This window comes from Gorilla gorilla, chromosome 2 (assembly GCF_029281585.2).
Source record: "Gorilla gorilla gorilla isolate KB3781 chromosome 2, NHGRI_mGorGor1-v2.1_pri, whole genome shotgun sequence".
Lineage (NCBI taxonomy): Eukaryota > Metazoa > Chordata > Mammalia > Primates > Hominidae > Gorilla > Gorilla gorilla.
The window spans coordinates 57832758-57855636 of record NC_086017.1 but is presented as its reverse complement, the minus strand read 5'-3'; the positions used below and the strand labels follow the sequence as shown (position 1 = coordinate 57855636).

The 22879-nt window shown below is 39.7% G+C and overlaps 1 protein-coding gene and 1 pseudogene across 50 annotated transcripts in view; both read left to right on the top strand.

Moving 5' to 3' along the window:
* The window catches only part of MAP4 (microtubule associated protein 4), a 233577-nt gene that overhangs the window by 105711 nt on the left and 104987 nt on the right, over window positions 1-22879 (top strand). For 33 of the 50 annotated variants that reach the window (XM_055382296.2, XM_055382295.2, XM_055382292.2 and 30 more), the window contains exon 3: window positions 3134-3202. The exons of 16 other annotated variants lie outside the window; for them this stretch is intronic. In XM_055382296.2, coding sequence (XP_055238271.1) covers window positions 3134-3202 — 69 coding nt within the window. Of the gene's footprint in view, window positions 1-3133; window positions 3203-5607; window positions 7993-22879 lie in introns of those variants that run through there. One more of the 50 variants, XM_004034055.5, reaches the window with a different exon arrangement.
* On the top strand, window positions 13014-21100 carry LOC109026066 (vacuolar protein sorting-associated protein 26A-like; annotated as a pseudogene).

Below are 22879 nucleotides of genomic sequence, written 5' to 3'. Positions count from 1 at the left end.
TAAACATTCTGTTTATATTCACTTTTTTATACTTTTATGTCTCTTTGTGAACTAAATACCTAAAACTGATTGTTGAGTTGAGTATTGCAGAATTTGATAGGCTGCCAAATTGTCTCATAAAAAGGTTATTCCTATTTACATTCCGCCAAATGATGTAATGAAATTACCCTTGTCAATGCTGGTTATCAAATTTTAAAAGGTTTTATCACTGTAATAGCTGCTCTTATACCACTCGCTGGATATCAGTTTTTGTAATTTCCATTTTCTTATAATATGCATTCTTTAATGAAGCAAGTTTTTAAAAATATGCATTCTTTCTTGAGCGAGGAAGAATAAATCTTATAAGCTTATTGTGTGAATGTGAAAGGGAATTTACTTATGCCAGATGTGGGATGGAGCATATTTATGGCATCTCTCTGGATAAGTAAAATGCAGTTTGTGAAGACTTAGCAGGGTATATGTTACATAGCGGGTATTTAATAGAATTCTGTTGTCTTTCCTTCCTTATTTCCTTCTTTTATTTAAATTATATTCTGGTTTTGGACTGCCTTGTTCTTTTAGATTGTTCTCTTTGGCTGTTCCTCTTAAGTAACAGAATGAATGATCTTTTCAACAAGAAGCTTGTGTGAAAGATTTCTGCCTTGTATTTATGAGGACTAAGGGGTTGGACAGCATGTTTGTTGTCTTCCAAAGTAAAATCTTGCATTTTTTATTTTAGTAGCATATATTGTAGATATTCACTTATTGTCTTAGGAATAATATCTCTGAATTCTTCGGTCAGCAAGGTGACTGCAGAGCTAGGCTGGTTGCTAAAATGTTAGATATAGTCAGAGACTTTCAGAAAAAGTTGTACATCCCCAAATTGATCTATATAGTCAATCCCCAAATTGATCTATATAGTCTTATATGCAATTGCATATAAGATCCCATCAAGAATTTTAGTATAAATCAAAAACTGATTCTAAAATTTATATGGAAAAGCAAAGAAACAAAACAAGGCCAGGCGCAGTGACTCAGGCCTGTAATACCAACACTTTGGGAGGCCAAGGTGGGAGGATTGCTTGAGGTCAGGAGTTTGAGACCAGTCTGGGAAACATAGGGAGACCCCGTTTTTCCAGAAAATAATAATAATGAAAAATTAGGCAGGCGTGGTAGCATGCACCTGTGGTCCCAGCTACTTGGGAGGCTAAGGCGGGAGGATTGCTTGAGCCTGAGCAGTCGAGGCTCCAGTGAGCCACGATTGCACTACTGCACTCCAGCCTGAGTGACAGAATGAGACCCTGTCTTGAAAAAACAAAACAAAACAAAACAAACAAAAACATTTTTGGAAAGGACTCAAGTTGGAGGGCTCATATTACCTTATTTAAGACTTAACGGCTGGGCACAGTGGCTCATGCCTGTAATCCCAGCACTTTGGGAGGCCGAAGCAGGCGGATCACCTGAGGTCAAGAGTTTGAGACCAGCTTGGCCAACATAGTGAAACCTCGTCTCTACTAAAAATACAAAAAAAAATTAGCTGGACGTGGTGGCACGTGCCTGTAATCCCAGCTACTTGGGCAGGCTGAGCCTGGAGAATCTCTTGAACCCAGGAGGTGGAGGTTGCAGAGCGTCAAGATCGTGCCACTGCACTCCAGCCTGGGCGACAGAGAGAGACTCCCTGTCAAGAAGACTTACTGTACAAATACAGTAATCAAGACAGGATGGTATTGGCAAAATGGATAGACTTACAAATTGATGGAACAGAACAGCCCAGAAATAAACCCAAATGTAATATGGTCAGTTGATTTTTTTACAAAGGTGCAAAGGCAATTCAATAGAATGCAGATGACTTTTTCCACAAATGACTCTGTAATAATTAGGTGTCAATGTACAGGAATAGAAACTTAGACCCACATCATTACACCATATACAAAATTTAACTCAAAATGTACCGTAGGCCTCAATGTGAAATGTAAATATGAAAACTATAAGACTTCTAGAAGAAAACATGGGGAAAAAAATCCTGTGACCTACTTCATAAAAATTAAAAACTATTTGAAAGGCACAGTTAAGTAAATGAAAATACAGTATAAGTTAGAAACGGGAAGAAATTTTTACAAAATTTATCTGATAAAGGAGTGATATTTGGAATACATAAAGAATTTTCAAAACTCAATAATAAGAAAATAAACAGTTCAATTTTAAAATAGTCAAAAAATTTGACCATTCAAGTCACCAAAGAAGACAAAGGGATGGCAGAGAAACACATGAAAAGACGCTCAACATCCTTAGTCATTAGGGAATAAGATACAACTAATTTCCTTAAAAAAAAAAAAAAAAGAGAGAGAGGAAAAAAAGGAGTCCTCTGCTTCCAGAAGTACAGCTGGTTACCTCCATGCAATCTTTATCCAGAAGCAATGATGGTACCCTGGATTTCCTGTGTGGGAATTAATAAGTAATTAATAAATGGCCTCCGCTGGGCATGGTGGCTCACATCTGTAATCTCAGCACTTTGGGAGGCCAAGGCGGTGAATCACCTGAGGTCAGGAGTTTGAGCCCGCCTGGCCAACATGGTGAAATCCCATTTCTACTAAAAATACAAAAATTAGCTGGGCATGGGGGCGGGTGTCTGCAATCCCAACTACTCGGGAGGCTGAGGCAGGAGAATCGCTCGAACCCAGAAGGCGGAGGTTGCAGTGAGCCGAGGTTGCACCATGGCACTCCAGCCTGGGTGACGAGCAAAACCCCATCTCAAAAATAATAATAATAATAAAACAAATGCCCTCATGTTCTTGGAGCGTTTGATTTGGATTTGAATTGCTGATACCAGACCTGTGTTGCTCCATGATGGTTTTACTGAATTTAATGGTAATCTTTGACAATTTACAGAATGAAAAAGATTTAGACTTGCTATTATGAAGGGCTCTCCTATGGAACTGGTACTTTACAGAGCTTGGGTGCCCTAGGAATTAATGATTCTGTTCTGTTCTGTTTCTGGGTTTCCTTTTGTTAAATGTTTAAATTTTGAACAGTTTTTAATTGCTTTAACCTAATGCTACAAAGAGTGAGAAAAACTCCATTAATAAGACAGTGGTTGGATCTGTTTTTCATTTTTCTGTCTGTCACAATGGGTAATTATTTGTCATTGTTGCAGATACTCCATCTTCTAAACCAACACTCCTAGCCAATGGTGGTCATGGAGTAGAAGGGAGCGATGCTACAGGTAAGTGATTCCCAGGATTCCCCAAATGTGTAGGTGATGCACTTACAATGAACACCTTGATAATCTCTTTTGAAGAGCATTATTAATGGAAGCATATGAATTATTTCTGAGGGTGGTAGTGTTCTTGTTGGAGGTATTTAAACCTAGGACATTGCCATGTAAAATCTCCAACAATGGAAGGAGAATAATGAGTTTCCTTTGATATTTTTTGAATATTTATTGGAGCTGTACCACACAAGAACTGGATCAACCTTAAAATACTTTTGTAGATGCAGAATAATAATCACCAAAATATGTTACATGGGAGGAATTTGGCCACTACAACTCTTTGAAACAGCAGGTCTGTTCCCTGAATCACATTGCGTTTAGCTTTCCACAGTTCAATGTTAGGAAGCCAGTGAGCAACAAATTAGGAGTTATTTATTTTGACCCCAGTGTGTTTCCTTTATCTTTCCCTTAACTGTTGCTTTTGAAATCTACTTCTAATTAAACTCTTAGCTCTTTACTAGGGTTTTGATATTCTTTCAGTTAGCACTGAGTTCCTGTGAGTTCCTGTCTCATAACCAGCACCAACCCCCTGCCCCAATGTCTTTGTAGTGAGCAAAATTCTCAAAGCAGTAGCAGGAGTCCCAGGGATATACTATATAAATATTTTCTTAAGTAGCTGATGTGAGAGTTGCATGTTTTATTTTCACAAATACCTGCATTTACTTTGCAGTTGTGATCAGGCCAACACTGCTAACCCAAATGAGTTGACTTCTAGTGATCAATCCCATTGTTTCCTGCAAGTGTGCTCTTAACTGGGCCATACATTTGATTCATATTATTGCAGTGGAGGTAGTTACTAGATTTGTCATATTTCTGTATTTCTCTTATATGCATACCTCAGCTATGAGAAGCCCTTCTGTGAGGCACCACAGTATTTCTCTTTTTCTAAGGCTTCCAGAAAGCCTTTTGTTAGCAATAGCAGCTATTCTAGGATTTATTCTTTATTCTATGACCATAGGAAAGTTGTATATATCTTTATACATCAGATTTTTTGATGACCAAGTTCTTTTTGTTGTGAATGTTTACCAAATGACATATACATCCTTATTAGCAACTTAATAAATTAGGAACTCTTTACTTTAGGAGCTAGAAACAACCAGAAATGCCACTTTATCTTCCAGTTTTGTGAATTGATGTTTTTGTATTTCTTTGATAATCTCAGTCAAATGTAGTATTGACTTTCTGTGTCTGCTTTGAAAACAGTCATCTATGTGATGTGGTTTTTAAGAAAACATTTATGCAAATATCCCTGTGATTAAAGGAGAAGTTTGAACATGAACTTTTAAAAAATGAGTAAATTCAGCTTTCTTTAAGCAGGAACTAGTTAACCAGGGTAAGGAAAGGCTGGAGGGGATTGATTTGATTAGGCAGTTGAAAGAGTGGATGCCATTTTCATCCAGGAAGGAAACAACTACAAAAACAAGAGTAGATTTCTTCTCCAGTAGGAAGTCATGCCTGACCAGAAGAGACTCAAACTCTGTGTAGCAGGTGCTTACCGCTGCCAGGTCTTAGTAGTACAGAATAGAAGGGTAAAAACTGTATCCTGGCCCTCACTGTTTCAGGATTCCCTTGTGACAAAAAAGAACCTGGCTCTTTATGAACTACGCAGTGGCATTATGAGAGTAGGTTGTTCTGTTCTTGGATACCTCTCTGCCCTTAGGTAGCATATAGTTTGCACACCTGGATTGTTTGAGTTCTGAATTTAACCACTTAACTGTATTAAAATAGATACTTGGCCGGGCGCGGTGGCTCACGCCTGTAATCCCAGCACTTTGGGAGACTGAGGCAGGCGGATCACCTGAGGTTGGGAGTTTGAGACCAGCCTAGCCAATATGGTGAAACCCCATCTCTGCTAAAAATACAAAAATTAGCTGGACGTGGTGGCACGTGCCTGTAGTCCCAGCTACTTGGGAGGCTGAGGCAGAAGAATCGCTTGAACCCAGGAGGCGGAGGTTGCAGTGAGCCGAGATCACACCACTGCACTCCAGCCTGGTCAGCAGAGCAAGACTCCGTCTCAAAAAAAAAAAAAAGATGCTTTACTGAAAATATGCATGTTTTATTTGGGGAGGGAAGGTGGAGGGAGGGGATGACAGTGCATGTTTTTGGAGCATGTGGTGACTTCATTCTAATTTGGCCATCACTACCTGGAGCATCTAACTCAATGCCATTTTGAAAATTCCCATTTCTGTTTCCTTCAGAATGTTATCTATAGTCCCGAGAGCAAACCAACTTCATTAATAGCTTTGGTTTATGAGCATCTTGTGATATTGAACTTGCTGTTTACTAATGACCTGTGCTTTTCCACCCTTTTCTTCCCCTTCCTACTTCTTCCTCCCTCTCTATTTTTCTCCTCCTAGAAGCCTAGCGTGTCTCTCAACACTGGGGCTGCTGCAACACCAGACCAGTGATTTTTCCTAAGCATCGTTATACTTCTAAAACCTTCAGCATTTTGCAGAGCTTTGCTTTTCATTCCTGGACACGATGTAGAAGAAACTGAGGGTAGTTCTTCGGGGCCTATTTCTGCTGATGCCTGAGCAAACAACCTGCTTCCTCTTGTGCTCTGCAGGGTTTGATGGAGCCTCATTTCCCTTTGTGAACACAAAGTGCAAAATGAATTCTTTTTAATTTTAGTAATTTTTACAAAGGTTATCTAATGTCTTTTATTTCTTGTTTTCTTTATGATTTTATCATTTGATTCATTCTCACATTTTTTTCCTTTAAATATTTTTAGTTGACCTTTTTCCTTTTGGTTTTCAAATGTTCAACATGAATCAGAATAGTGTAACACCAAATGAGAACATGTGTTTTCATAAAGGGGTTGAGGCCACCAGTACTGCAGTGAATTTCCTTTTCTTCTCCCTCCTCTTTCCTTCTCTGAGCTTGCTTTTAGGGAAGGTTAATCTTACAGGCTACCTATGTTTCTCTCCACCTTACTAAAATCTAAATAATGATAGATATTTTAAGTTTTTAAATTGAGTAGTTCTGAGTAATCTTAGAGTATTTTTCCAAATTAAATAATCCTTTATTATTTGCAAGTTGGGCCAAATTTTTTTTTTTTGGAGACGGACTCTTAACAATCTAAGATTGTTTCAACAGGACTTTCTTATTCCCATTCCTAATTTTTTCAAACTAATTGCTTAAATCTAGAACCAGTTGAGATTAGTACTGTACAATGGTAAGCTTTGATTGTATTTATAGAAATATAACATAAAACATGGACCATGTTTTGAAATCTTAGAGGAATTCTGGTTTAAGATCTGAAATACTTTAAAGTTTTCTATCCTTTTACTGATTATGCAGCTTCTTATAACCCCCAAGGTACAGGTTATTTCAGCTTAAAATAAATAATTGGCACCATGTTCTGAGAAAGATTTTGAGATATACATTGTTTTTTGTTTTTGAGACAGGGTCTCACTCTGTTGCCTAGGCTGGAGTGCGGTGGCGCGATCTTGGCTTACTGCAAACTCTGCCTCCCAGGTTCAAGTGGTTCTCCTGCCTCAGCCTCCCAAGTAGCTGGGATTATAGGTGTGCGCCACCACACCAGCTAATTTTTGTATTTTTAGTAGAGACGGGGTTTTACTTTGTTGGCCAGGCTGGTCTCGAACTCCTGATCTCAAGTGATCCACCCGCCTTGGCCACCCAAAGTGCTGGGATTACAGGTGTGAGACACTGTGCCTGGCCAGATATACATTGTTTTAGATCCCCTGATACAGAACTACTTTTGAGATGGTAAGATTAGAATATCATGAAAGTTTAAACTGAATCTTTGCAGCGACTTCCGGAATTTAGGAAGCATTCCTTCTTCTACAGGGATCTGGTCACAAGGGCTGGATTCTCTGACAAAAGTTTCTTCTATGGATTCCGGACAGAAGACACTTGAGGGTGATATGTTTTAAAGGAAAGAGGTTATGCTTATCTTCTTAGCAGTTGATAAAATATTAAAACTCTCTTGCTATAGAGAATACACCATCAAAGAAAACATAACCCTTTCCCTTTGGTGTACAGTTATTTATTAAGTTGATTTTGGGGTTTCTTTCACCAGGGAACTTTTCAAAACTGGTAGTAGTTATTTTTAAAAATCATGTTTGACATCTTTCTATTGCTCGTAACCAGTCCCTGTGGCTGTCTAAGTTATGGGTGGAGAAGCCTGGGTATGACTTTCCGTTGTGTACACTCACACTTCATGATTGACATTTATTTATTCTTTTATTTCCATTTGGTTATGCTTATTTTTGTTTGAAATTTGTTTTTTTCAAATATGTTTCCTTTTTGAACTTACAGAATTGTTGAAATTTTCTACTAACAGCCAGCTAAAATTTGGTATATGTTAGCTCTATCCGTTTCACTTGGACGTTTCATTTTGAAAGAAATTTTATGTTTCACATATAGTTTTATACAAAGTAGCCAGTCCCATAATGAAATGCTGTATTGCCATAGTGGTCACACCCAAGTGGTCCAGTATCTCAATGGTGAGGCAGCCAGACTGGTCAGGGCTGCTTTGTTGAAATGTGATGATTTTCATATGCCTTCTTTCTCTTTCTCTCTCTCTTTTTTTTTCCTTTTTTGGCCCAATGTTGAAGATGTAGAACTTTGTTTTTAAATAATGTTTTTATAATTTCATTCGTATACCTAAGTTTGTATTTTTTGTGACTTTGGACTTCAACAGTTTGTATATTGGGACTTTTAATGTGATTACTGTACTAAATAAATTCCACTAATAAACATCTTACATTAACACCTTATGGACTGGATTTGGTTGGGGTCATAATTGTTGAAATATAATGTTACTAAAACACAAGTTGGGTAAAGACTTGAGGCCCAAGTTCTAGGTCTAATATAGCTTCTAATCCCACCCAGATTAATTGTATGGACTTTTAAGTTTTTGTTAAGCATTTTCACTTATGAATTTTTTTTCTTTTTCTTTTTTTTTTTTTTTTTTTGAGACGGAGTCTCGCTCTGTCGCCCAGGCTGGAGTGCAGGGGCATGATCTCGGCTCATTGCAAGCTCCACTTCCCGGGTTCACGCCATTCTCCTGCCTCAGCCTCCCGAGTAGCTGGGACTATAGGCGCCCGCCACCACGCCCGGCTAATTTTTTGTACTTTTAGTAGAGACGGGGTTTCACCATGTTAGCCAGGATGGTCTCGATCTCCTGCCCTCATGATCCGGCCACCTTGGCCTCCCAAAGTGCTGGGATTACAGGCGTGAGCCACCGCGCCCAGCCCACTTATGATTTTTGATAGTTATTGTAAACTCTCTTTTATCTAGAATTATAAAAGTTAAGAAGTTCAAATGACTACTGATATTTAATGTCATTTGGTGAGAAAGTCACTTGACAGAAAGGTGTGAAGAAGTTATTCCAAAAGGAAGTTTCCATGGTATATCAATTGTTGTTAGATGCTTTCTAATACTACATTTATTAATTTCTAACACTACATTTAGTTTAGTGCAGTTAAAATTCACATTCAAAGTCTTCCTAAAGTGCCTCCTGAATTATCAAATAAAATTTACTACATTCAGTAACATTTAATTTGATAACTTTATTATTTGATAACCCGGTATGCAGTATCTGGGAAGAATTCAACAAAATGCGCAGTTCCCTAGCCATTCTGGGTTAGTGTTTGTTTACAGTAGGGTTGCAAGTACAATATGTTTACTGAATTAAGACATTAAAAATATTTTATATCTAAGTAATTTGCATAGCATAAGGAACTTTTTAAGCTTGGCAGACATTTTAGTTAAGAACACTTAATTTAATGTTTTTAGATTTCCTTTTTATTAAAACAGCTCAGTAATCTGGTCTCAGGTTTAAAGCACAGATTTTAAATACTATAAGGAATAATTGACCATTAACTTTCTTATACATACCCTAGGTTTAAAGCTTTTGGTAGTTGAAGCAATTCTTGAATTTTGTTATTGTCCTCATCCCTGATGCGAAGTGAAACCTGGCTTCATTTGGATTCTTCCTCCTTATTGACTTGATAATATGGTGGGAGGCTAGAGTGTGTTCTAGGCAAAGACACAGGACTGGTCCAGCAGGCACAGAATGTTAGTTTCATTCCTAAATCATGTGTAATACTGGATTATCCTCAATTTTATGTTGATGCCGTTTCCATTACTGTGAAGGTTTAACAAGATTTAACTACAAATTATTTGTGGGATAAAGCTCTGTGTGACCATGGAGGTAAATTACTCTTATTTATAGTGTTTGGGGCTAGACACATTGCACTAAGTGCTGGACAAATGGCAGTGTTACTGGTTGTTTCCATCGTAATTAGAGTAGGTAAACAGTTTATTATTGTGATAACTGTTTGCATGTGTAAAGTCATGCCAGCAGTGAAACAGTAAAACTACTTTTTTAGAATATCATGACACAGAAGGTATTCTGTGTGCTTCATCACTATCTTATCTGGTAGGATGCAAAGGATTTAGCATCAGAAAAATGCAAAAGCACCAAAAATGTGAAATATTAACAGATAAATAAATCTGTGGTGTGTTAGAGTTTCTGAACAGCTATTGGAGCCATGCTGTAAATTGGCATCATAACTCACAAGTGGAGCCCAGACATAAGCTGCACATTATGTTGCTATGTATAGACAGCAAGACATCCATCCCAACTCCACCAAATTCCTGGAACAAAGTTTTATTTCTTTTCTTTCATTTTCCAGTTAATGAGTTGCATGCTGGAGACACATCAGTAAATTAACAGCACGTAATGTTTCTTAAAGTTTTTTTGGTTCATGGTTTTCTAATAAAAATACAGAATTTCTCTTCAGAAAAGTCCACATATACCCATATACAAGATGTTACATTTATGTTTAGAGTATTTAGGACTCCATTGAAACCATCTCATGGACTAGAATCCTTTTCTAAGCCAAGCATTTAATTAATACTCTAAGCCATGTTATTTCAGTTTCTTTTGGAGTTTTGTATTGAATAAGACAAAATAGCTTCTTCTTGAGCTTTAAGTGAAAATATAATTCTGATTTTTTTTTTTGTTTGTTTTCATTTTTGAGATGAAGTTTCGCCCTTGTTGCCCAGGCTTGAATGCAATGGCACGATCTTAGCTCACTGCAACCTCCGTCTCCCAGGTTCGAGCGATTCTCCTGCCTCAGCCTCCCAGGTTGCTGTAGCTGGGATTACAGGTGCCTGCCACCATGTCCAGCTAATTTTTTGTATTTTTAGTACAGATGGAGTTTCACCATGTTGGCCAGGCTGGTCTCGAACTCCTGACCTCAGGTGATGCACCTGCCTCTGCCTCCCAAAGTGCTGGGATTGTAGGTGTGAGCCACCGCGCCCAGCCTTCTGATGTTTTTTGTTTTTTTTTTGTTCTTGTTTTTTGAGATGGAGTTTTGCTCTTGTTCCCCAGGCTGGAGCGCAGTGCAATGGCACGATCTTGGCTCACCACAACCTCCGCCTCCTGGGTTCAAGCAATTCTCCTGCCTCAGCCTCCCAAGTAGCTGGGATTACAGGCACACGCCACCATACCTGGCTAATTTTGTATTTTTAGTAGAGATGGGGTTTCTCCATGTTGGTCAGGCTGATCTCGAACTCCCAACCTCAGGTGATCCACCCACCTCGGCCTCCCAAAGTGCTGGGATTACAGGCATGAGCCACCATGCCCAGCTTTTAAAGACTTTTTTAAAAACCTATCTTAAGTTCTAGTTACTGAGAGAAAATCCACATTGAGGCAAGGGCTTTGCATGTAGGTAGTTTATTTTGGGAAGTGGCCCCAGGGCACAAGAGTGGGATACTGGGAAAAGTGAAATTAGAGGAAAAGAATACAGTGAAGTATGACTACTGACCTAGTCACTGCTGTGGGCAAAGTGGACTTAAGTCTTTTGGGGTCTTTTGAGGACCTGTATAGAATGCCTCTCTGTTCGCTACCTGAGTATCTCGGTTATAGAAGTGGATAACATTTATTCACCATTTACCATCTCTCATTGCTTAAGACTCTTTTTTTTTTTTTTTTTTTTGAGACAGAGTCTCGCTCTGTCACCCAGGCTGGAGTGCAGTGGTGCGATCTCGGCTCACTGCAAGCTCTGCCTCCTGGGCCTAACACTCTTGTACTTCTGGATTTGCACATGTGTGGTGCCAGGCTGCAGATGTCTTGTCTCTTGGTGTCAGAGAAGTTGTAGGGCAGAAAACTTTGGTTTGGTTGATACAAAGTGCTGTCAAATCACACCTATGTGCAGCTGGATGCTGTAGCAATAGCTAGAATAAATGGTGAACTTAACAGAGTGTGAGGTGGGGGCACAAGAAGTGTCTAACGAAGAGGTTACTTCAAAGCAAGATTGTCTTAACACAAGATTTGTCTGCTTATGCCTTACCATAGAGGATGAGATCCTTCAACTCTGTAGAGGCAATTTGAAGGAACTCCATCTATTATGGTACTAATCCTTTTTTTTTTTTCCTCTCCCCGCGCCCCGCGAGACAGAGTTTTGCTCTTATTTCCCAGGCTGGAGTGCAATGGTGTGATCTTGGCTCACTGCAACCTCTGCCTCCAGGGCTTGTGATTCTCTTGCCTCAGCCTCCCAAGTAGCTGGGGTTACAGGCTCCCACCACCATGTCTGGCTAATTTTTGTGTTTTTAGTAGAGATGGGGTTTCAGCATGTTAGCCAGGCTGTTCTTGAGCTCCTGACCTCAGGTGATCCACCCACGTTCGCCTCCCAAAGTGCTGGGATTACAGGCGTGAGCCACTGCACCTAGCCAGGTGCTAATTCTTGACCTGCATTGTTAGAAACTATAGAGATAGCCACAGATGTTAGTTTTGGAATTTTCCACCCAAACGTTTTTTTCTTGAGTTAGTTTTAGTAGTTTTTATGTTTCTAGAAATTTGTTCATTTCATCCAGGTTATATAATTTGTTTGCCTACAGTTCTTAGTATTCCCTTATAAACCTTTTTTATTCCTATAAGATTCATGGTGATATCTCCTTTTCATTTCTGGTTTTAGTAGTTTGAATCCTCTCTCCTTTTTTCTTCATAAATGTAGTTAAAAGTTTGTCAATTTTTTTTCATCTTTTGAAAGAACCAACTTTCAGTTTTGGTGAGTTTTCTCTATTTTCTCTCCTCTGTTTCCTTTATTTCCACTTTAATCTTTTTTATTTCCTTCCTTCTGCCTAATTTGAGTTTAGTTTGCTATTTTTCTAGTTTCTTTTGGTAGAAGGTTATGTTAGTGATTGGTGATTTTTATTTTATTTTATTCTTTTAATATAGATTTTTATGGCTATAAATTTCCCTCTTACCACTGTTTTAGCTGTACCTCTTAAGATTTGATATGTTGTATTTTCATTTTCATTCATCTGAAAGTATTTTCTAATTTCTTTTGGGATTTCCTTGACGTGTTGATTATTTAGGAGTGTGTTAATTTCTGCATATTTGTGCATTCCCCAATCTTCTGTTTACTTTCTAATTTCATCCCATTGTGGTTGGAGAACATAATTGGTATTCTTTCAATTCCTTTCAATATATGGAGGCTTGTTTTCTGGCCTAACATATGGTCTGTCCTGAAGAAGAATGTATATTCGGCTCTTGATGCGGGTGGAATGTTCTGTAAGATGTCCATTAGATCTAGTTGGTGTATAGTGTTATATAGGTCTTCTCTTTCCTCGTTGGTATTCTGTCTTGTTGTTCTATCCATTAGTGAAAGTGAGGTATTGCAGTATCCAACAATTATTATTGAGTAGTCTATTGTTTGCTCAAGTTCTGTTAGCTTTAAATTTTACATGCTTTTTACATTTCTCAAGGATAAATTCCTTGTGAAAAATGCTACGATTGTGGATAAGAAAGATACACACAACTGATCGCTACAACTATGAGCCTCAGAAGCAGCAGTTGAAATGTCGGTCACTGGTAGGACAATTTTAAGTGTTTTTTTGTTTTGAGGCAGGGTCTTACTCTGTCACCCAGGCTGGAGTGCAGTGGTGTGATCATAGCAGCCTGGAACTCTGGGTTCAAGTAATCCTCCTGCCTCAGTTTCCCAAGTAGCTAGGACTACAGGTGCACACCACCATGCCTGGCTAATTTTTAAAATCTTTTGTAGAGACAGGGTCTTGTTTTTTTGCACAGGATATGCTTGAACTCTTTGCTTCAAGTGTTCTTCCCACCTTGGCCTCCCAAAGTACTGGGATTACAGGTGTGAGTCACTGTGCCCGGCCTAAATGTGTATTTTATTTTATTATTTTTGAGAAGGAGTCTTGCTTTGTTGCACAGGCTGGAGTGCAGTGGCATGATCTTGGCTCACTGCAGCCTCCACCTTCCAGGTTCAAGTGATTCTCTTGCCTCACCCTGCCGAGTAGCCGAGATTACAGGTGCCTGCCGCCATGCCCAGCTAATTTTTGTATTTTCAGTAGAAACAGCATTTTACCATGTTGGCCAGGCTGGTCTCAAACTCCTGACCTCAGTGATCCGCCCATCTCGGCCTCCCAAAGTGCTGGTATTACAGGCGTAAGCCACTGCATCCAGCCTAAATGTGTTTTTTGTTTTGTTTTGTTTTTTGTGACGGAGTCTCGCTCTGTCGCCCAGGCTGGAGTGCAGTGACCCGTTCATGGCTCCCTGCAACCTCTGCCTCAGGGTTCAAGCAATTCTCCTGCCTCAGCCTCCCAAGTAGCTGGGATTACAGGCATGTGCCACCACGCCCAGCTAATTTTGTATTTTTAGTAGAGATGGGGTTTCTCCATGTTGGTCAGGCTGGTCTCGAACTCCTGACCTCAGGTGATCTGCCCGCCTCGGCCTCCCAAAGTGCTGGGATTACAGGCATGAGCCACTGCACCCGGCCCTAAATGTGTTTTTAAAAGATGATATTTTTTCCTCAGAATCTGAATAATGTTTTTTGCAGAAATAGAAAAATCCATTCGGAATCTCAAGGAGCCCTCTTGAATAGCCAAAACAATCTTGAAAAAGAACAAAGTTGGAAGTCTCATTTGTTGATTTTCAAAACTTACTGAAATGCTATAATAATCAAAACTGTGTGGTATTGACTTAAAGGGAGACATATAGATCAAGGAACGGAATGGAAAGCCCAGAAATAAACTCTTTTATACATGGTAAGATGATTTTAGACAACGGTACCAGGACCATTCAATGGGAAAGGATGGTGTTTTCAATAAATGATGGGAAAACTGGATATCCACATAAAAAAGTTGGATCCTGCTGGGAACAGTGGTGTATGCCAATAATCCCAGCGCTTTGGGAGGCCAAGTGAGAGGATTGCTTGAGGCAAGGAGTTCAAGACCAGCCTAGGCACTATAGGAAGACCTCATCTCTTAAAAGAAAAAAAAATTGGCCAGGTGTGGTGGCTCACACCTGTAATCCCAACACTTTGGGAGTCCCAGGAGGGCAGATCACGAGGTCAGGAGATCGAGACCATACTGGCTAACATGGTGAAACCCCGTCTCTACTAAAAAATACAAAAAATTAGCCAGGCATGGTGGCGGGCGCCTGTAGTCCCAGCTACTCAGGAGGCTGAGGCAGGAGAATGGCATGAACCTAGGAGGCAGAGCTTATATAAGCCAAGATTGTGCCACTGCACTTCAGCCTGGGCAACAGAGCAAGACTCCGTCTCAAAAAAAAAAAAAAAAAAAAAAAGGTAGTGTGGGCCTGTAGTCCCAGCTACTCAGGAAACTGAGGCAGGAGGATCCTTTGAGCTGAGGAGTTCAAGGCTGCAGTGAGCTATGGTAAAGTACACCACTGCATTCACCCTGGGAGACAGAGAGAAATCCTGTCTCTCCCTCTCTTTTTTTTAAGTTGGACCATTATCTTATATTCAAAAATTAACTTAAAATGGATCAAAGACCTAAACAAAGCACCAAGGCTATACATTTCTTAGAAGAAAACATAGAGGGAAATCTTCATGACATTGGATTTGGCAATGTTTTCTTGGATATACACCAAAAACACAGACAACAAAAGAAAAAACAGATAAATTAGGCTATATGAAAATTGAAAATTTTCGTCTATCTCTGTAGAGTGAAAAGGCAACCCATGGAGGCAAAATATTTGCAAATCTTATATCTTCTCAGGAGTTAATATCCAGAATATGTAAATAACTTCTAGAGCTCAACAACAAAAAAATTAAAAATATGGGCAAAGGACTTGAAGAAACATTTCTTCATAAAAGATACAAAAATTGCCAAGAAATACATGAAAAGATGCTCAGCATCATTAATCATTAGAGAAATGCAAATCAAAACCACAATGAAATATCACTTCATACTCATTAGGATGGCTAGTATGAAAACAAGAACAGAAATTAACAAGTGTTTACGAGGATGTGGAAAAATTAGAACCCTTGTGTACTGCTGATAGGAATGTAAAATGAAAGTGCTATGGAAAATAGTATGGTGGCTCCTCAAAAAATTAAAAACAGAATTATTGTAAGATCCAGCAACCCAGCTTCTGGATATATGCCCAAAGGAATTGGAATCAGGGACTTGAACAGATATTTGTACACTCATGTTTGTAGGAGCATTATTCACAGTGGCCAAAAGATGGAAGCAACCCAAATGTCCCATCAACACATGGAATGAATAAACAAAAATGTGGTACATTCATATAATGGAACGTTATTTAGCCTTAAAAAGGAAGGAAATTCTGATATGGTACAACATGAATAAACTTTGAAGACACTATGCTAAGTGAAAAAAGCCAGTCACAAAAATACAAATTTATATGCGGTACCTAAAGTAGTCAAATTTACAGAAACAAATATAAATATACTCCATTTATATAAATTACCTTAAGTAGTCAAATTTACAGAAACAAAGTAGAATGGTGGTTCCCAGGGGCTGGGAGAGGCGGGGAATGGATGTGTTTGGTGTTGCTTAATGGGCACAAAGTTTCTGATTTGCAAGATGAAAAAGTTCTGGAGATGGATGGTGGTGATGATTGCACAACAGTGTGAATGTACTTAATACCACTGAACTGTACACTTAAAAATCGTTAAAATGGTAGAAATAAACAAATGCAGCTCATATTTAAAGGGAAAAAAATTTCAAATTAACCATCATTTATATCACAGATCTCTTCAGAATTAAAGGGATGCTTTATATGTTAGGTATTTTGTGCGTTTGTTCTGGTTTGTCCAGTTGCAGAGAGAAATACACAAATATGTAAACATTGCTTAAATGCTAAGCAGTTATGGGGAACATTTTGTAAGAACAGATACAATATTGGTTAAATTCCATGAGGGGGTTGAGTGAGAACTAAGGAAATTTGAAATTCGGGCTTGAAATCTCCATTTGGATGTAGAATTGACATCTCAAATTTGAAATGTTCTAAACTGAATTCATGATTGCCCCACCCCAAAATCAAAACAAAAAAGAAAAAGAAGAAAAAAACCACCTGCCTCCCCATCTCCTTAAATGGAAATTCTGTCCTGGTTGTTAAGGCTAAACATTTGGTTTTCCTATCCTCTTCTGCTCCTCTCACACCCCACACCCAGTTTGTCAGAAAAAGATATTTGGAACCTGACCACATCTCACCACCTCCACTGCTCTCTCCCTGATTGGACCACCGTCATTAACCTTGACTACTGTAATAACTTCCCAAATTATTCTCTCTGCTTCCGTTTGCTTGCTCCCTGCCTCATATTCTTAAAAACATCTACAGTGGTCCTGTACATTGATCATGCTGTTCTTTTGCACAGAACCCTCCAGTGGTTGCCCATCTCAAAGTAAAAGCCAAAGTCCTTATGAAATACCACAAGGCCCTATGATGTCGTTGTCATCTTTCTGACCAGATCTTTTCTTAGTTACCCCTTTACTTACTTTGCTTCATGGTGTTCTTGCTACTGTTCCTTGAACAAGCCAGGTGGGCATCTGCCTTGAGCTCTGAGCACTAGCAGTTTTCTCTGCCTGGAATGTTCTTCCCTTTGATATATTCATGATTGACTCTTCACTTTCTCAGTGAGTACTTCTTGACTATCTTTTTAAAAATTGCACCCCTTCTATTTTTTCGTCCCACTGTTCTACTTGAATTTTCTTCGTGGCATTTGTCATGTCACTTTCTAATAATTTGTATAGTTTACTTATCTCATCTGCCTTTCCCCACCAGAAGAAGATATTATAGAAGCAAATTTTATGAGAGGGACAGGGCTTTTGTTTTGGTCACTGCTGTGGCCCAGCACGTAGAACACTGTCTGGTGGATAGTAGATCCTCTGTAGCTATTGAATGAATAATCTTTAATATCTATTTGTTTCTGGCCTCACATGGGAAAAGAAACTTAAAAACAAGACCAGATACAATCGTAATAATTCTTGCCAGGTTATTGGTACGCATCTTTCTGGAAATATGTTATCTGTCATGAATTTGTTTGAATTTTGAAGAAGCTGTGGATAGAGCACCTACTAGCTTTGATTTCTTAGGCAAGTTGTTTGCCCTCTTTGAGGCTAAGATTCCTGCTGTGTAAAAGGAGAGCTCTATAAAAATAGTTGTTTGCCTGAAGTGACAGAAATTATTTTCAGTGCTTTGAAACCTTGTTGAAGGGGTTAATATTTAAATGTAAGATGTTATTAGAATGATGATTAATGTCCACATAGAAAGTCCTTACAGTTCAACCCATTATATACTTTTGTTAATAAATCATTCTGTTTGACCATCAGCCCCTTTTCCTACTTAATTGGTTGTGTAACAGTATTTTAATTGGATGTAACTGGAGCATATTGGTCCATTGTGAAGCAGAAATGCTCTGTTTCTAGAGGACAAAACTGGAGGTGAAACTTCAAAAGTGAGCTCCAGGCAGACTGAAAGAAGAGTTTTTTTGTTTTGTTTCTTGTGAAAAAATTAACTTAGGACTCTCACTGCAAAAAACTGGCAAGCCTGGCCCTCCAGTGGGTTTTCAGCAATTTAAAATGAAATGAGAAGATGCAAAACTATGTCAACTGTAAACTTAAGTATTAACATTAGACTCCTTAGAGGTCTTCATTGAAGGATTTTGCTTTCTATTTAACAAACTAATATTTCCGGTCTTCAGTTTTTCTGTGTAAAACGAACAGGCATTGTGCTGTTTCTGCTGCTGCTGTTAGTGCTGAGCAACAGAGATACAGTATGTTCTGCGGTAGGTGATAGCTTTTTAGACATTTAGAGATTAACATTTGCCTTCTGATTTATTTTCTTTGGGTTAAACATCTTTCATTTTTTCTTCCACTCTTTCCTATTATGTAGATTTATGCTGTTTTTAATGGCCAATATTTGGATCAGAGTCTATTCAGGAGACAGAAGCTACACCATAAATTGAACAGAGAATTTACTACAGGGGTAAAGAGAACTCTAAAGAATACAGGAATGACAGATATAGGGAATAGTCACTACCCTTAGGGCTGGGGCAGAGTACACAAAGAAATAACGAATTTGGAAAAGTATGCGCCCGCCCCCAAAGCTGATTGCATATCTTGGAGGAAGTCTCCATTTGGTAGTAAAGATGTTTGCTGAGTTGCTGCAGGTCAGGGTGATGTGGGGCAAACAAGCCCCCAGATTGGGGCTTAATCCAGGAGGGTTCTTGGCTTTGCCAGGAAAGAATTTAAGGGTGAGCCAGTAGTGAGAGAAAGAAACTTTTATTGAACCAGTGCTGCTTCTTGCTGAGCAGGGCTAACCCATAGGCAGTGTGCCCAGAATCGGTGTCTGTGAGCTGCTAGCTAGCTGTTTATATCTGTTATTAATTACATGCTAATTAAGAGGCAGATTATTTAGAACTTTCTGGAAAAGGGGCTGGAAGTTTCTGGAATCAGATAAGGTAACTTCTAGGCTGTTGCCATGGCATTTGTAAACTGCCATGGCACTGGTAGGAGTGTCTTTATGCTAATAAATCCTGAGGTCAACTCGAGGTTACTTTTGTCAGCATCTGCTGGTTTCAGCCAGATCTTGTTCCAATCAGCAGTGTGCAACAGGAAATTAAGTCCTGCTGTTCTCCTACCTCAAAGGTAGTTAAGCAGGAAGCTGTACTTGGGGGTGCTGCGGCATCACCAGCAAGCCTGTTTGGAGGCACTGGTGGAACTTGCCTGGGAAGATGTCCATGAGAATGCCCACTAAAGCTTGTTGGGATGAGCACCATGGGGTGTTCTGCACACCAGCAGAGCACCATGGAAGTAAGAAGATGCAAAAGCACACTAGAACCAGGAAGAGAAACCCTTTCCTTCCATGCCCTCTACCAAGCTTAGTGTCATCATGCCTGCTGTCTAGGAAGAAATGTTTACATTATTACAAGCAGGGCAATGAAAGGTAGATTTGGAATTGAGAGGCAATATATTGATTACTTGCATAGCCTATTATTTTGGCTACTTAGCTTCCATATGCACTTTACACACATTTGAGCTCCCATATAACAATGAAACTCTTATGTTTCTACCTAACAAGATACAGTTATGTCAGAGGGTGAAACTCTCACCCTTGTTCTAAAATGAGGAATGAGGACATGCTCAGCCCCATAGTCATTGTATCCATTGCTGGCTATATTTTTGTTTGTTTGTTTGTTTTAATAGAATCAGGGTTTTGCTGTGTTGCCCAGGCTAGTCTCAAACTCCTGAGCTCAAGCAATCCTCCGGCCTCAGCCTCCCAATGTCCTGGGATTATAGGTGTGAGCCACTGTGCCTGGCCTGCTGGCTGTTTATCAGTCCTCAAATAGAAGTTCCAGCTTCAAAGGGCCAAGGTCATGTGATGGGAGCCGGGGGCTTGGAGTTCTGAGGGAAGAGGAATGAAGTATTGGGGGATGTGGCAGTATCACTGACAGTGAGGTTTTTTGGAGGCTTTTTTGGTCTGATTTGTGAGATTGATATTGTCCTTAATGATAAGGAAACAAAGAAAATGGCAGAAGTGAAAACTGAAAATGGCGAAGTAGAAAAACACCATCTCCTCTATGATGGAGAATCTGTTTCAGGAAAGGTTAAAGAGTCTAGAAAGAGGCTAGAGCACCACAACATTAGAATTGAATTTGTACGTCAAATTGAACTTTTCTATGATAAGAGTAATATTCAAGAGTTTTTAAACCTAGTGAAAGAACTAGCCTTACCTGGAGAACTGACTCAGAAGTTGTGATTTGGAATTTATACATGTTGAAAAGTCATGAGAATCTTACATGGGTGCTAATGTCCTCTTGATGTATTGAAGTGTTAGTAGTAAGAAGACTGACAGACTTGGTAAAAAGAATGTGATCTTACTCTTCACCAACTTGCCAGCTATCCTGATGGAAGTGGGCATTGAAGATTGTCTACATATAGAATTTGAATATAATGAAGTATCATTTAAAGGATGTGACTGTTACAAAAATTTACCTCTTATAAGTAAGAATAAAAATACAACATATGGGGTTACAACTGATCAATAAGACTGTTGTTAGCAGGATATGACCTAACTCCAACAATGAAAGTTATGAACAAAAAAGTTTCAGTAAGGTACTTTTTGAATTTAGCGCCCGTTGATGAGGAAGACAGAGGGTACTTTAGGCAGCAGATCATTTTATGGAGAAAAGCTCCTGAAAAACTGAGGAAACAGAATAAACTTTCACCAGTGATTTGAACCTCCAGAATCACAAGGATCTGCTGAATAGCCTGAAATATACTGAATAAGATGAAAAAAGAAAAACAAAACTATAATCATTAAGTTAAACAGGTTAAAGATGGCTGCAGCATGTGGAGGGGCAAAATGGGCATAACTCTGCCCGGGCATGGTGGCTCACGCCTGTAATCCCAGCACTTTGGGAGGCGAGGCAGGCGGATCACTTGAGATCCCAAGTTCAAGACCAGCCTGGCCAACATGATGAAACCCTGTCTCTACTAAAAATACAAAAAGTTAGCTGGGCATGGTGGTGAGTGCCTGTAATCCCAGTTACTTGGGAGGCTGAGGCAGGAGAATTGCTTGAACCCAGGAGGCAGAGGCTTCATTGAACCAAGATTGCACCACTGCACTCCAGCCTGGGCAACAGAGCAAGACTCCTTCTCAAAAAAAATAAAAATGGCCAAAACTCCATTTATATTCATCTTCCTTTATCTTACAGCGCTACATTTATTTCATGATATAGCAAAATGTTCTTCATGTATATACATTTTTTTTTTTTTTTTGAGATGGAGTCTCGCTCTGTCGCCCAGGCTGGAGTGCAGCGGCGCGATCTTGGCTCACTGCAAGCTCCACCTCCCGGGTTCACGCCATTCTCCTGCCTCAGCCTCCTGAGTAGCTGGGACTACAGGCTCCCGCCACCATGCCCGGCTAATTTCTTTTTGTATTTTTAGTAGAGACGGAGTTTCACCATGTTAGCCAGGATGGTCTCGATCTCCTGACCTTGTGATCTGCCCACCTCGGCCCCCCAAAGTGCTGGGATTACAGACGTAAGCCACCGTGCCCAGCCACATTTTTTTTTTTTTTTTCCTTGAAAATCGCTCTTTTGCCTAGGCTGGAGTGCAGTGGCACGATCTTGGCTCACTGCAACCACCGCCTCCCAGATTCAAGCGATTCTCCTGCCTCTCAGCCTCCCAAGTAGCTGGGACCACAGGTGTGTGCCACCACGCTCGGCTGATTTTTATATTTTTAGTAGAGACGGGGGTTCTCCAGGCTGGTCTCGAACTCCTGACCTCAGGTGATCCACCCGCTTGGCCTCTAAAAGTGCTGGGATTACAGGTGTGTGAGTTACCACGCCCGGCCACCTTCATGTATATACATTTTTAAAAGTGCTTTCTTTGAAATGCTCAAATTTTCTTAAACTGCCTTTTTTTTTTTTACTGCACACTTTGATGACAAGCATTCAGATATGCGTCAGCATAAGCTTTAAAGATTTTCATGTGGCAGAAAACAAAGTTCCACTGACTAGTTTGTTACCAAAAGTTGTATTATAAATCTAATTTCAAGGCGGGTGCGGTGGCTCATGCCTGTAATTTCAGCACTTTGGGAGGCCGAGTTGGGTGGATCACAAGGTCAAGAGATCAAGACCATCCTGGCCAACATGGTGAAACCCCGTCTCTACTAAAAATACAAAAATTAGCCAGGTGTGGTGGTGCACGCCTATAGACCCAGCTACTTGGGAGGCTGAGGCAGGAGAATTGCTTGAACCTGGGAGGCGGAGGTTGCAGTGAGCCGAGATCTTGCCACTGCACTCCAGCCTGATGACAGAGTGAGACTTGGTCTCAAAAAAAAAAAAAAAAAAAAAAAAAAATAGCCGGGTGTGGTGCACACCCCTGTAATCCCAGCTACTCAGGAGGCTGAGGCAAGAGAATCACTTGAAGCTGGGAGGCGGAGGTTGCAGTGAGTCAAGATCGCACCACTGCACTCCAGCCTGGGCAACAGAGTGAGACTCGGTCTCAAAAAAACAAAACTAAACTAATTCCAACTTATAATAATGGGAAGAAGGAAAGAAGAAAATGGTTAGAATATACAAACAAATACCAAATATAACAAAGAGAAAGTTCATCCTCATTTCTGTGATTAGTAATGAGGCCACAGTTGATATCTAGGCTTTTTTCTTCAGTTACCTATTTCATGTTTCCCTTGCCTTCAGCACGAACCTCAGCTGGTTGAGGTTCTTTACCTGGTGAAAAGACTCAAACATTTATTCCCTCATTAGTCCAGTCCTTTTTTGGTTGCTGTAGTTTTCCATTAATCTTTATTTTTGGCATGGAAGTATTAAGAGGTGCCTTAGATAATCCCTTGGG